Source organism: Lissotriton vulgaris, chromosome 6, assembly GCF_964263255.1.
Source record: "Lissotriton vulgaris chromosome 6, aLisVul1.2, whole genome shotgun sequence".
Classification (NCBI taxonomy): domain Eukaryota; kingdom Metazoa; phylum Chordata; class Amphibia; order Caudata; family Salamandridae; genus Lissotriton; species Lissotriton vulgaris.
The window spans coordinates 1,100,350,227-1,100,365,054 of NC_141694.1; the positions used below are offsets into that span (position 1 = coordinate 1,100,350,227).

At 41.5% G+C, this 14,828-nt stretch overlaps 1 protein-coding gene across 1 annotated transcript in view; it reads right to left on the reverse strand.

Annotated features, from left to right (window-relative positions):
- Positions 1-1,189: 1,189 nt before the first annotated feature.
- The window catches only part of ZC2HC1B (zinc finger C2HC-type containing 1B), a 113,683-nt gene continuing 100,044 nt past the window's right edge, over positions 1,190-14,828 (reverse strand). The window contains exons 5-6 of the mRNA XM_086925742.1: positions 8,340-8,485; positions 1,190-1,396 (exon numbers count right to left, since the gene is read on the reverse strand). Coding sequence (XP_086781868.1) covers positions 1,190-1,396; positions 8,340-8,485 — 353 coding nt within the window. The remainder of the gene's footprint in view (positions 1,397-8,339; positions 8,486-14,828) is intronic.

Consider the following 14,828-nt stretch of genomic DNA (forward strand, 5'->3'; position numbering starts at 1 on the left):
GTCCGTCTTCACTTTCCGCATGCAAACACGAGCCGGTAAAAGCACCGCCGAGCGAAAACACTCCTGGGGTTCCCGACACGCAGACGGCTATGCTTTATTACCATGTGAGTACTCCATATCGGGGACCACGTTATATTCACGGCACACGTGCCCGACTTAAAGTTTGATACGCTTTTTTATTATGTTGTAGATACCGTGACGCACACCTTTAAAAACAGTCCGTGAGTATTGGCCTCACGTGAGCGTTATTGATGGACACTGGTTTTGATTTCGTTGCACCGTTGGGTGATTGGTAATATATTCAACGTAGGTCTTTGCATGCGACGCACGTTTATCTCTCAGGCACTTTCGAGGATTCACATTCTCGCACTAATGTTTATGGGGTGGTGTAAAGAGCATGATTAGAACATACAACATGTGCACGGTACTTAAGTGATATATTTATGATGTGACAGCTTGGTACTCACTGCTTCGCATGAAGTTGGCTTTATGAATTTAATGACGCAACTAGGTGACTGTACAGATACTATCTGTGGCATACATAGTGATATTATGATTTGTTCCTTTTTTGTAGAGTTGTCCCCTGAGGAAGGGCTTTCTCATCAGCCCGAAATGCATTGGGGAAGATATATGACTGGATTATGTTGATGTTGGATATAATACAAGAACTTTGAGTTATGTTGAACTTTTGATGAAGTATTAAATACTCTTGGAACCCCAATATGAGGTGGAATCAATTTTGATGAACAACTTATAGACAACCTTGTCTACGTTTCAAGCTGTGCAACAGGGTGTCTCCTTCCAAGCGGGGGGAGCTTTGCATTAGCAGTATGACAGTCTGACAGGATCTCTTGCAATAACATGGAGCTCTCTGAGTCAGCGCTCAATTCCTGAGCTATATATGCGATTGCCCACTGACTGTTACCCTATATTGATGGACTTTTCAATAAACCAAGTCATAACCAGTACAAACCAGCATGCTCCAAATATGTCAACTCAGATTACATATTTATTTTGCACATTAATTGTCAGTCCTTGAAATGTAGACAGCATGGAACTTGTAGTAGATGTGTGTCCCCTTAGGTGTTAGCAAAGTTATTGTTTGGATGAACTGACACTTTCACAAGGTCAGTGAAAAATAATGACATACGGTATATATACCAAAGGCAGACAGGCTAACTTACTATGCTCAAAATGGAGTCAGGCTTTGGGATCTGTATGCCAAAGCTGAGGCAGCAATGATAACAGTAGTACAAGTGGCTCTCAATGACGAATCTGGAGTGCTAAGGTGTAAACCTCTTTCTGGAGCACCATGGTTCAAAAGCACACTCACACTCATGGCCATGTTTGATCCTCCTCCCACAGCTTCCAATAGGGGTTGTTGAGTTCCTCCAGCCTGGCAAACAAGGTTGCATAGAGGTTGTCAAGATGTTAATAAGTCTTCCAAAAATTCATTGTCTATATCAATGTTGCTCACATCCTCTCCCTTCTCACCCCCACCTCCCTTTCATGATTTCTTTCCTTTGCTTCTTTTCGTTGTTATAATAGGGTAAATCCCTATGCCCTCAATCACATTCTAACTGTGACTAGTGCGGTTTAACCTTGTGCACAATGGATCAACCAGACACCAATCTCTGATAGTACAATCTCACAATAGAAGTTTAATTAGCCCATATCTTGGGGTAGTCAATGACACTTCATGGTCCAACACTTCAACTGTAGTCAAATCAAGTCAAATACATCTTAATATATCTCTATAACTATCCCAAGATCTTGGATTATGATGAATCAGATGACCAAGCTTCAACTCTTTACAGCAAACTCAATCTTCATAAGCACATACCATATACTCAAACATAGCGCTTCAATTGTCCACTTCAGCACAGAGAGTTCTTGAACTCAATTTTGACACTATAGATCAAAACATCATAAATCATCAAAAACTGCAAACACTGCAACTCTCGCCAACTCACAATCAAAATACATTGTTTTTAAACATTACATCACCCCACTGGCCAGGTTGAACAAATCATTTGGGCTCTCAGTGATGGCAATATCGAGCAATCCCAAAGATATTGCCTCAAGGTTTAATGCTTGCATGTCTCAAATGGGTAACAGGATGATTTCAAATTGTCTAAAGCTAACTTCAAGAAAACTGAGGTTCCTATCTTGTGCTCAGATGTTTCATTTTGGTCACCAAGTTGGTGGCCTCAGGAAATGGGGGCTCTTCCCTTACCAGTTCGGAAAGTGAAGAATGTGGGGTTTAACTTTGATAACAAACTTAACTTTGTAGGCCAGACCTTGCATCATCAGTATTTTTCACAGTAAACATAATTAAGAACATTTACCCCTTCAGACTCACAGATTTTCAGAAAACGGTGGTTACTTCTCTGGCTCTATCTAAACTAGACTATGGGAATGCCCTATTTATGGACATGCAGAAAGGATTTCTTCACAAATTACAGATGCTAAAGAATGCATTTGTCTGACTGTTGTCAGAAATCTCAAAATATCAGTCTGTGTCTCAGGCCCTGATCAAGCTACACTGGCTACCAGTGGCGAAGAGTATATAGTGTAAGGCCCTCTGCTTGGCCTTTAGGGCCCTACACAATAGTTGCCCAGGTTATTTTCAATATAGGTTTATTTGGTATGTCCCATCCAGAAACCTCAGATCCTTGGAAACTGAGTGTACAGTGCTAACAGGGTTCAAACAAGCATCATGGGGTGGTAGAGCTTTCTGTTGAGGACAACAAAGCTTCGGAACTCTCCCCCCATTGCCCTAAAGAACTGTCTTCCTGTCTTTTAGGGAATCACTAAAGACCCTGCTTTTAATCATTAAACAGATCCAGTTAAGGTTTCCTTCCACTTGAGCAGAGGCGCCAAGACGCCTCCAGGCATTTGAGCGCTTTATAAAACTAAAAGGCAATGAATCAATCAAAATTGCATAACCCTACTTATACTGACTCTCCTAGGACACAGCAATCGCAGCAGAAATACTGTAACACTGTCAGTAATCCGAATGGGACCATGGAAAATCGGAAATGCAGATTGAATCGGGCAATTTTTTAATTTGGAGGGTGATTTTAAATCTAAGAATCAGTGGGAAACATCCTCTAATACTAATTTTGTTGTAGCACTTTTCTTCATGCAAATTCGTGTACCATAAAGCGCTATTTGATTAATCAAAATTCACGGTTGAGGTTAGTTATCAACTCAATACATTTAAATAACGCAAAGTACGTTTGGCTCCACAAGGAAGAGAGTAGTCAAGTGTTCAAACCGTAAAGGCTTACTAAAGGATTAACAAGTTTACAAATTAAAATTCATCAAATTAGTATCAATCAGTAATCAATAAGTAAATGTGTTTCGCAAATACGTGGTTCAAATCAATCACAATCATATAAGCAAAGGACAAATTAGTATAAAGTTGTCACAAAGGAAAATATTAAGCAAATAAATTCTCACAGAAAGACAACACTATACTCTGCTCTAAATTGTCTCAAAGTGGACAAAAGCATGACTCTATGCGTTCTGGAAAAATTCTGGTATTCACTAGCTTAAATTATAGAGTTCTGAAATTTGCTACAGCTAGACATGGCTCCTATAAACACACTTATCACGTTAAGATAGAAAGATACAGTAGCTAGCTCATTAGTTTCTCAGGATGCTCTACAATACAGCTTTTGTAAACGGTCTTCAAAGTTCAATTAAGATATTTTGTAATTATCAAATAACAAAAACATTTCACATGGCATGGACACAAGGCACTTGTTCATTGTAAATTCAGCTACAATTAGAAATAAAAAGTCCCATATTTATATAACACAATGGCAACCAGACGTAAGCCATTTTAAAATGCATGCCTGCATTGGATATGATTAATCTAAACGTAAATAATACACAGTTAATACAGGATACTGTCAATATAATGCAAATAATTACATTTGGAAAAAATAACGTCATTAGGTCTGGGGCAGCACAAGCAGATTTTATTAACCCTATCCGTGCTGATGACGGAACCGCTCCGTCATCAGCTGCGGTGGCGCTGTGCTGATGACGGAGCGGTTCCGTCATGGCCCTGCTGCCGCGCCTGCGCAGCGCTGATTTCGCGCCGCGCCCGTTCTATTGAGCGGGCGGGGCCATGATGGAACCGCTCCGTCATGAGCACAGCTCAACCGCGGCTGGTGACGTCACCAGCACGGCCCCGCCGCGCGGCCGCCCCGCCCCCTTAGCACTGCGGCGGAATAGCCGCTGTAGTGAAGGGGCTAATCTCAGTGGAATTTTGGGCAAAAATGTTTACATTTTTCACAAATGCATTTACGGTTACAGGAATTAGTACTACACGAGTATTGTTTTACAAACTCATACAGGCCTTTGTGGATTGGACTCGAAAGCTCAGAAACCCTATTAGTAAAAGTGCAAACAGATCAACGTATTTTCTGTCTGTACTAATTGTGTTTTAGTGTGCCCTGAATATTACCATTTTAGATGTTTTGAGGTATTTCACAAAGCACGTGTGAGTTCTAAAAGGAAGTATTAGTTTATATATTCCAAAATGTCTTTGTGAATAGGCCCCGAAATTCCTCAGTGTGAACTACTGTGAGTAAACTGGAAGAGCTAAGGAGTACATGTGAGTGCATTATGTTTACATGTTCCAGTGCGGTTTTCACCCCTTGCTTTAAGACACACATTATAAGGCTACATTCTGCTTACATTTAGACACATGTTCGCCTATACTTGAATAATAGGAACATAACTGAATAATGTTTTTGGATTGTCTATATTGTTTGTCAGATGTTAAACCTCACAGAGCAATTTGAAAGATTTGTCTAGTTCTTAATTTGGATTGGCCAATAACAGGGCCTAGTCAAGATGTTGGGGCAGGTGTATCAAAATACCTATTTGCGATTCTCAAATAGCCATTTTTTGAGAATCGCTATTTGAGAATTGCAAAATGGTATGTATCTAAAAAATCGCAATTTTTCAGCGATTTCCTAATATTCCTTATTTGCCAATAGCAAATTGCAAATTCGCAATTAAGGAATAATTTCCCATTCATTTCTATGGGCCAGGAGGCCCATAGGAATGAATAGGAAGTTATTCTCAATTTGCGATTCTCAATTTGCGAATCGCAAATTAAGAATAATTTCAAGGGTGCAAGGGTGTCATAAGGACACCCTGATGCACCCCTGAAATTTACATGTGTGAGCATATGGCGCACATACATGCCCTAAGGGCATGTATGTGCACCACATGGCACCTTCACAAATGGCAAAAAGTGCATTTGTGAAAGAAATCGCAAATTACCACCAACCTCAAGTTGGTGGTAATTTGCGATTTCTTAATTAGGAATCGCATAACTTGGGTGCTTCAAACATAGCATTTAAGGAATCGCAATTTGCGATTCCTTAAATGCTGACGCAAAGTTAAGGAATCGCCAATTTGGCGATTCCTTAATTTTGCGATGCGATTTCAGTAATACATTGCATTTTCCGATTTTTTTGTCGCAAACGCTGCTATTTTGCGAATCGCAGCGTTTGCGACAAAAAAAATCGCTTGATCCATCTGCCCCATAGTCTTTAACCAATGGAATTCTAATAGTCCTACGTGTGTCAAAATTTCAAATCAGCATGTTTTGCTGGATTGTTCATTGTTTCTTGGACATAAAACCCTTTGTATGTCCATTCACAATTTTTTTCACGATGCAATTTTGTCAATTGAATTCTATCTCATAATCTTTTGTATTATGTCAATGTCGGAATAGGTCTAGGTTATTTCTTGCCTGCTTTGACGGAGTTATAACTAAAAATGTAACGGAACTATCTAGTGCACTGAATATACTGTACACCATGTGCATAGATACATACTTATCTTGATTGCTAGATTTATTAAAATCTTTACAAATCAATAACCACAGCCCAGCAATAATCATCTAAGAACGATTAACTCTTAATCGCATTTGATTGAAAGGTTCAATACCGAAACTAAACCAAGTTAGTCAAAGACCTCTAAGCATATTCACAATATCAGTACTAAAAATTAAGTTCATTATAATCCTTAGTTCCATACCTCTTACACATTACACTTTGTATTGTGGAATCTTTGTGATAAGCCTGCAAATGTACAGTTTTTAAGGCTGTTGATTAAAAGCTTAGGAGGTGCCTAAACTGCTGAGATGACTAAAAATACATACAGCACTGGACAATGTGGTGTATTTACACAAAAAAACAGTACATTTACTTCAGAGTTGTTTAGGGTAGGACAATTGGAATTATGTGGCAATGAAGAGCTAAACTATGTGGCAGAGTTGACTAAATTACACATCAAGAAGAGGTAAATTCTTATTTTAATAGTTTTGTCTCATTAGTATTGCTTAGCATATGACCACAGGAATCAGCAACTGAAAGGTGACCAGTTAACCTCTCCCAAGGATGAGCCACTGTGCCTGACCAACAGTTACCCATTTAATGTTTGTTGAAATGTTCAAATTATTTAACAGATGGTGGATTAATGGCAAGTGCAGTAATGCTTCATACGTGGAACATTCCACATCCACAGAATCACATAAATGAAGTGGCCCTGATTTGGGACAAATCTTTCGATTTGAGAACTCCGGACTGTAAGGCTCTCAGGGCTGTGTATAAGCATTTACAAATCAGAAGCAACAGGGGGGAATGCCTACCATGCATAGCCTATCTCTCTATCCCGCCTGTTAAAAGGAATCTCACTCATTGGGATTCCCAGTGGCATGCTTCATCATAGTGTCCTCGTCCCGATACCAAGGGTATCTGGACAGGCTCAACCTTAGTCGCCAAAGGAGGTCATTGGTTATTAAGTGGGATCCTGCATTTAAAATAGTCTAGGGTGTCCTGAGTATTAGTTTTATTTTCAAAAGGCACTCTGATGGTGTTGCAAACAGGTGGGGATACAATAAGGAAATTACGGGCTCATTGCGATGGTGGAACGATCGCCACCGCCGGCCCGGCGGTGGTGACCGCTCAGCCACCGTAACCTGAAAAAATCCCCACCACATTATGATGGCGGTGGATACTTCGGTGGAGGGAAAGTCTGTCTGCCGCTTTTCCGCTGATAGCAATCGTTACCATTGCCTGCTGGGTGGAGCAGGACCACTAAAATGGTGGCCGTGCCTAGCAAGCACCGTCCGCCATATTAGGATGCCGTTGGAAGCCAGCCGTTCCGTGGCGGTTGAACCGCCATTGGAAGGCTGGCAGAGATTGGTTCCGGGGCTTGTTGCGGGTCCCCCTTGTGTTGGGGGGAGTGTGGGTGCACTGGGGAGTACCCATGGTACCCCCTACATTTCACGGCACCAAGTGGCAGGCACAGTGTAGTGCCTGCCACGTAGTGCAGTGAAATGCACAACATGCTCTTTTTCGCATCGCGACGATGCTGCTGCCTGCACCATCCGCCACAATGTTAACAGGGCAGAATCCGACCACAGCGGTGGCCGACCCATCATAATTAGATGAGTGGAAGTGACGCATGCATGGCGGTCGGAGCCAATCTCTGCTATGGTGGCAGCCGGTGTAAATCAGACTGCCATCATAATGGTCCCCTTTGTCTCCTCAGTATCCATGGGCCAATATGTTTCGCTATCACATCAATGCCTCACCGGGCTGGTTGGCTTTCGTGAGAACCTATCAAGCATCCAGTTAGTGTCCTATTTGTGTGCATTCAAGTGTGAAACTTCCATTCACCATACTCAAACTTGCCATACATATCAACCCGTTTGGACTCTATGTTCGCATTTCTTTAGTAGCGTCCTATTTATAGCTCCTTGAGGATAAGGAGACAGATGGACCTTGTAGCCAAACGTCTCTTCACGGCTCTGAACCTATTTGGTTCTTCCTTCCCTTGTATTGTTACACAATTGAATGCACAAGGATCCTAACAGGATCCTTGTGAGGTCATGATGAAAGCCAGCTTACCACATTGTCTGTACTTCCTGTCACAGACTACACATTGGTGACGCGGGTCCTCACCCTGATACAACTAGCCCCGTTGTTCACAAATCAGAGGTACAACGTTTCCTCTGTCCAACCTGTGACCTTGGCCTCTCTTCTGTTTTATTGTTCCTGGCTCTACTCCTGTCACTCACAGGAAACCTTTCCAGTGAAGGCCCTTCCTGTCAGAGACCAAGCTCATCAACAACCACCTGAATGAAGAGCAGACAGCTTTGTGTACTTGTGGATGGATCCAACAGAGGAGTAATGAAGAAGACTCATAAGTAATTTACCACACGTACAATATAATATGGGATACCTTAGACAATTACAATGAATGGATGTAAACTGGAAATAAAGACAAAGATTTTTACTTACTTGCGGCCTTGAAAAACTCTTGGTCCCCGCCTGTGTTGAGGGTTTTATCATTGCACGTCTTGCAGCCTGTTCTTTGCAGAAACTGATGTGTCTTGCTGCTGCTGCCTCGTTAAATCTTCTGCCACAGTAGGGGCACTGGATGTAATCTGAAAAGGGAAGTCCATCAATCAAGCGTCAGCTGCTGTCATTAAATATGCAGTAGTCATCTAAACCTGAAGCATTGAACTCTCACAAGACCAGATGTTGAATTGTAACTTACCATCTCTAGCATTACAATACAATCATACGTTCAACATGGCTGCTAAAACCCAATGAAACAATGAAATGCCTTTGGTACTGCAGCCTGCTTTTTCATAAATGCATTTAATTAAAATATTTCCAAAGCATAACAGCAACCTGGAGGGCATACTGATTACCTCACTAACACAAAAGGCCAGAAGGGCATTAGGGCTTCCCCAATTCCTCTCACACCCTTGTTCAGTCCAGTAGTGACCCTCTGTATTTTCATAATGGCATGATGGCTTCTGGCAAATATCCATTACTTGCTATTGTGTCTGTTCTTGGTGGAACACATTGGGTGTTTACATGATAAATGAAACATGTTGTACAGACTTTTTCCTATTTTTGCTAACTGTATCTGTAAAGTAACTCACTTGCTTTATACATTTGCACTCTTTCGTTTCGGACTGGCACACTGCATGAGCTGCTACAAATGGGATCAGTATTCAGAGGCCTCTTTAGCACATGCTTCATCTTAAGCCTCCTTTCATTGCAAAATTCTGCAAAGTTGGACTGAGTTTGAATAAGGTAAAACAATATCTATATGGATTTTCAAAAACAAGCAGCAGTAAAACTACTCCCAGTTAAGTAGTCCCACTCTATCAAATGTGTCTGTGTTGGAAATGGCCCTTTTTGCAGGGTTATCCCCAAACCTTTTGCTTCTTCCTCCCTTATTTTTCCTGACCTGTGGTTGTTGGCTATAGGACTCTGGGCACTTTACCACTGCTGAGCAGTGCTAAAGTGCATATGCTCTCTATATAAATTGTAATTATGATTGGTTATCCATGATTGGCAGATTTGTTTAATCAGTAGGTCCCTAGTAAAGTGCACTGTGTGTGCCAGGGCTGGTTATTCAAATGCTACTAGTGGGCCTGCAGCACTGATTGTGCCACCCACATGAGTAGCCCTAAAATGGTGTCTCAGGCCTGCCACCGTAGTGCCTGTGTACAGTTGCTAACTGCCATGCTGACCTGACCAGTGTCCACACTGGCCAGGCCTAATCCTTCCCTTTCTGTGCACATTGGACACCCCTATAGAAGGCCCTAGGTACCCCCCCTGGGCAGGGTGCAGTGTATGTGAAAGGTAGATCATGTACTAGTGTTGGTGACATTCTCTGATAGTGAATTACAGCCATTTTTGTTTTTCACTATTGAAAGGCTATCTTGCCCATAGGCTAGAATTGGGAATGCTGTGTATAAAGTTTACCTGCATATCTTCCCATAGGAGCAAGATAGAAACTTGAAGTCTGGTATCTCTGAACTCAGAATTTAATAACCCATCTTTTAGGAAGGATGGTTTTTAAATCCTGTGTTTGAAAACAGCACTTTTAGAAGTGCTGTTTTCTTGTCTGACATTTCCATGTGCCTTTGCCTTCTGTGAACTGACTGTCTGGTTTGTGAGTGTCAGGGGCTGGGGTGGCTTCAGGAGACTCGATGAGTCAGCACCGGGCTGAATAGCTCCATCTGCATCTTGAGTGATGGAAGGAGATAGCACTTGGGACTGAATAGGGCTGTGCCTCCCTTCCACAATGCTGGCTCGACCTCCTGCTGACGACCCTGCCCCTCTCTTTCAAAGGAAGGAAGGAGTCATGTAAACAGAGTGCTCCAGGACTGACAAGAACTGGTTTGGACATAGGCAAAGGCCTCTTTGCCTTCGGAGAACAAAGGAAATGTTGGTATAAAAAGGGATACCCAGACTCCAAGATTTAGATCATCCTGGAATCAAGAAGGAACCTTTCCTAAGGAGAAAGTTGGAAGACTGAAGACGAAGGACTGACCTGCTGTAAGGCTGACCTGCAGTTGCTTTGCTGCCAAGGAGAGGGGAAGGACTTTGCTGTTGATGTGTCCACTTGCTTGAAGTGATCTCCAGGGCCTGAGGAGAGCTGGCCTCCTGTTAAGAAGTCCCAGGAACAAAAGGACTTCACCCCCAGCTTCCCCCCTAAACTCTGCTGTGTTCGTTCTGACCTGCCTAGAGTGCTTGATCCATTTGTGGGGCCTCTGGAGGTTGTTTCCTGTTGTTTGGGGAGCTGGACAAGAAGAAAAGAAGAAATCTACAATTTGCACAGATAGCTTGCTTGTGGAGCGCATTGTCAACAGTGCGAGAATATTACCGTCGCCGCGAAGATCATCGCAGCGCCTGTTTCTGCTGCAAGAACCGATGCATTGTTCACTTGCAGAGCGCATCACCCCGGTGCGAAATGATTCCTGTGAGTATCGTCGCAGAGCCTGTCGTCGCTGAGAGAAACCGTTGCACCGCTTGCTTGGGGGCCACATCTTATCGCTGCGAACATCATCGCAGAGTCCAGCGCAAGCCAATCGAGGAGCCGCGGCAGAAGAGGATACGCATTGCACCGCGCATCGTCGCTGCACCAAAGATCGTCGCGGCCCGAGGATCGTCGCATCATGCCTGTGTGAGAAGCATCCTACTGGAGAAATGTGTGAGCCGGAATCCACACAATGTATCGCATCGCTCCCCATACAGACCGGATTTGTCGCAACACGCCCGCTGCCTGCAGCGGGGTTGTCGCATTGCCTCACCAGGGTCTCAGGAGTGGCACATCACTTGTTTTTCGACGCTGCAGTTGCCGCAAAAACTTTTGTTGCATCTACAGGTACTTTGGGCTAAAAGTGACCCAACTGTGGATTATTTTAACGCAAACCCTTGAACTCTTTTAAAATCATATTCTTGAACTGTGTATGTTGATTTTTTGTCGTTTTGGTCTTGTGTAGTTTAGATAAAGATACTTTATTTTTCTAAACTGGTGTGGATTCCATTTGTGGGGATTTCACTGTTTTACTGTGAGTGTTGGTACCAATACTTTACACATTGCCTTTGATAAGCCTGTCTGCTCATGCCAAGCTACCAAGGGGTTGAGCAGGGGTTATCTAAAGAGTATATTCCCCTTGCCCTGACTAGAAGCAAGGGTCCATATTTGGACATTGGCACCTACCTCTGCCAACTAGAGACCCCAAGATCTAACAGTCTGCAAAGCAACAAAGAGAGCAAGCACTGTGGAAATGTCCTCACACTTACAAGTAAGCAGCCAGATCTTTCTATTTTGGCAAAGTATTTTCACATGAAAAAGTGCTACCACATCTACAACCTTCTTACAACCTTTGGACATAAGTTAGGTTGCGTATTGCAGTTCATGAAAGACTTAAGAGCTGTAGCATCAGGCAATATTGCCTCCAGTTATAGCATAGTAAATTGGCATAAAATCTGTGGCCATCATTATTTACATATAGGAAATTACAAGAATTGATTAAGCTACACAAAATACTAATTACATGAACTGATTCTCTGTGGCATAAGTATTAAACGCAATACCAATCACAACACAAAATATAGGAAGTGGGCATACAGCTCTGATAGCCTTCGGGATCATGTTTGTGCTATATAAAACTTTATAAATAAATAAATAAATAATAAGACTAACATCTGCTACTCCCTGGTTTCAAACCAGCATACGCCAATTCCGAAATCCAGTGGCAGAACTGAGTCCGAAGAACAATCTTGGCCAACCTCAACTCACAACCTACCTGTCGAGATTGAGGGCACACATTGGATAAAAGATTGAACACAAAAGTGAGGAAAATTCCAAATGTAATCTCACAAGAACTATCAGAGACTTGCTACAATTCTCATCAGTTATACCTCTTACGACCAATATTCCAGAGGCAGGAGAACTAGGAGAAAAGTCATAGATTAACACTAACCTATATCTTGTGATGTATTAGCAATGGTGCACAGTAGCCAGGGTCTGAGACATGAGGGATTAAGTGGCCTCATACTTCCCCGCTGTTGGAACTAGACCACTTCAATAACTTGATCAAGTCACTTCATCCTGTATTTATACCACTAGTCTGTATCCTGTATGAGGAAACTCTCTTGCACAAGGTAAAGCCAAACATGTTCACAAAATCCCAGAATACCCTAAATTCTACTCTTAGGAAACCAGTGGCCCTACGGCCAATTTTATAGAAATAACACTTAGGGCTAAGGTGCTATAAAATAATTATGGAAAATATGATGGGCTCAGAAAGTGCCAGCACATTCTATTTTTTTGTGTATGGCATATTTAATTTTTTTCACCTAATTGGAAATACAAATCCTATTTTTTAAATTACAGCACTCTCTGGATATTGGTTTGCAGTCTTAAACTTTTATCTGCTTTTAATGTTTACCACTAACAGGCTAGACATTGTCAGGTGTCTAAAGGGAGTAACTTGCTTATCCAGTTGCAGTAGAATTGCATTTGTTTGCCCTTGGGTCCTGTGGTAAATCTGCAATCTACTTATGAAAGCGAGCATAGCCCCCAAATGTTCAAGACAAACTGTCTATCTAAAACAGTGGCTTTTGGTGTATGTTTAAACACAAACAAAGTTACTGATTAGGCTAGACAGGTACATATTTAATTTGATGTTTACATAATGGCAAGCAACAATAAATACATTGTTATTTATGTCAAGTAAGAGTTTTGCTCCATACGAGTTGACTGTATAATGTAGCATCCACCTAGTTTTAAAATGTATTTATTCCTACAGGATCCAATGGATTACAGGGCAATTGAAAGACGACAAAATAGTTGAGTTCACTGAATGGTTGATAAGGACTATACTCTAAAAAGAGAGAGTTTTCTCAAGCAAACCCAGAAAGGACCGGGAAATATCACAATCAAACAAAGAAATTCCTTTCTATGTGTTCCAATTCATATGCTCACATTACTTTCCAAAAAACATTTGTTTAGACCAATTTCAAACTATATAAAGCCCTATGCAGACATTATGATCACAACATAAAAATGTATGTATCTTAGTACTTTTTATTAAAAGAAGTTCATAAATATATGCATATTTGTTAACAATCCATTAAAATCAATCACACATATTATTCATTATCACAACATTATGTTCAATTTTGGTGAATTTCACAGTAAATCAGTACATATTTCACAATACATCATTTCAATAAAACAATTTTTATATACACATAAAAAAGATCCGTATGTCAACGCGTTTCGGTGCTTCGTTTTTATAGAACACCTTCCTCAGGACGAAATGGTTTAAAAACATCAAATCTTCTTTTTATTGTTAATTTCCATCTTTCGGGTACCAGATAAGTATCCCTGGGGTCCCAGTAAATGATGAACCTCCACTTCAACAATGTATTCCATCAGAGAATTTATTGCATGGTGGGCCGCGCTTAGTTTAGAGCTTTATTTGTCTTTCAATTCTTAAATTTTATTAGTTCTTGGCCTTGCTTGCACGAGGGTATTTTTTTCTCCTCTGTTGTGTTTCAAGGTCACTTCCTCTTTATGCTTTGAGGGAATAGTCAGTGCCTTTTGTAAAAATAGCAGCGGTCCGCCTTCCCGGTCTCCCTGGTATCCCGAGTGAACACACAGAAAGGAATTTCTTTGTTTGATTGTGATAAGGACTATACCACAGCCTAACACAGTTCAAGCACTGGGCTTTTAATCACATGTCAGACTTTTTGTATATGGTCTCCCTACCCCTGTGGTTTTAAATTTGTCTGCCAATCCCCGCCTGCATCCGGATACTTTGCCTTTACTGCAGGACATGGAAATGCGTGCATTTACTGTTAAAAGTTTGCAGAGAGGGCATATGGAAAATGTGGCCTCCCTCATTTTGTTTCTGCTACATTCTAGTGCTACCTAAAATGGAGGGTTGTAGGAATTGCCCATAGAGGAAATGTGAATTACAGGGCTTTCCCCCAGAACTGTACAGGGATCCTTAGTAGTTGATCAGAAAAGCAGACAAATGGTCCTTTTCAAGATAGAGAGTTTCCCCAGGCCCTTTCCTAGCCAATTGTCCTATTTACGTTGTTAGCCCCAAACAATTAACAGGTAATTAAGCGGAGCAGCCCCATTTGTCTTGGTACCCATTGTTTGGGTTTATCACAGAACCCTTAAAGGAATTTCCTCAAAGATCACAGTAATTTTACATAGACAGTAGCTGCTTGACTGTCCCACTAAAACAGATGCTAAGCCATCCATGAAGTTGTGAGGAGTGTTAACTTCTTGATATTATGGACAGTATTACGCGTGATTTGATTAAAACTACCACTGCACTAAAGAACAGCCAATGGCTGGACATTGATGTATTGACTTGGTTTGATTGTCTTATTGATATCTGAGTATCTAACTCCACAAGACCTACCTTAGCAAGCCTTGCTTTGCTCGACTTAGCTACC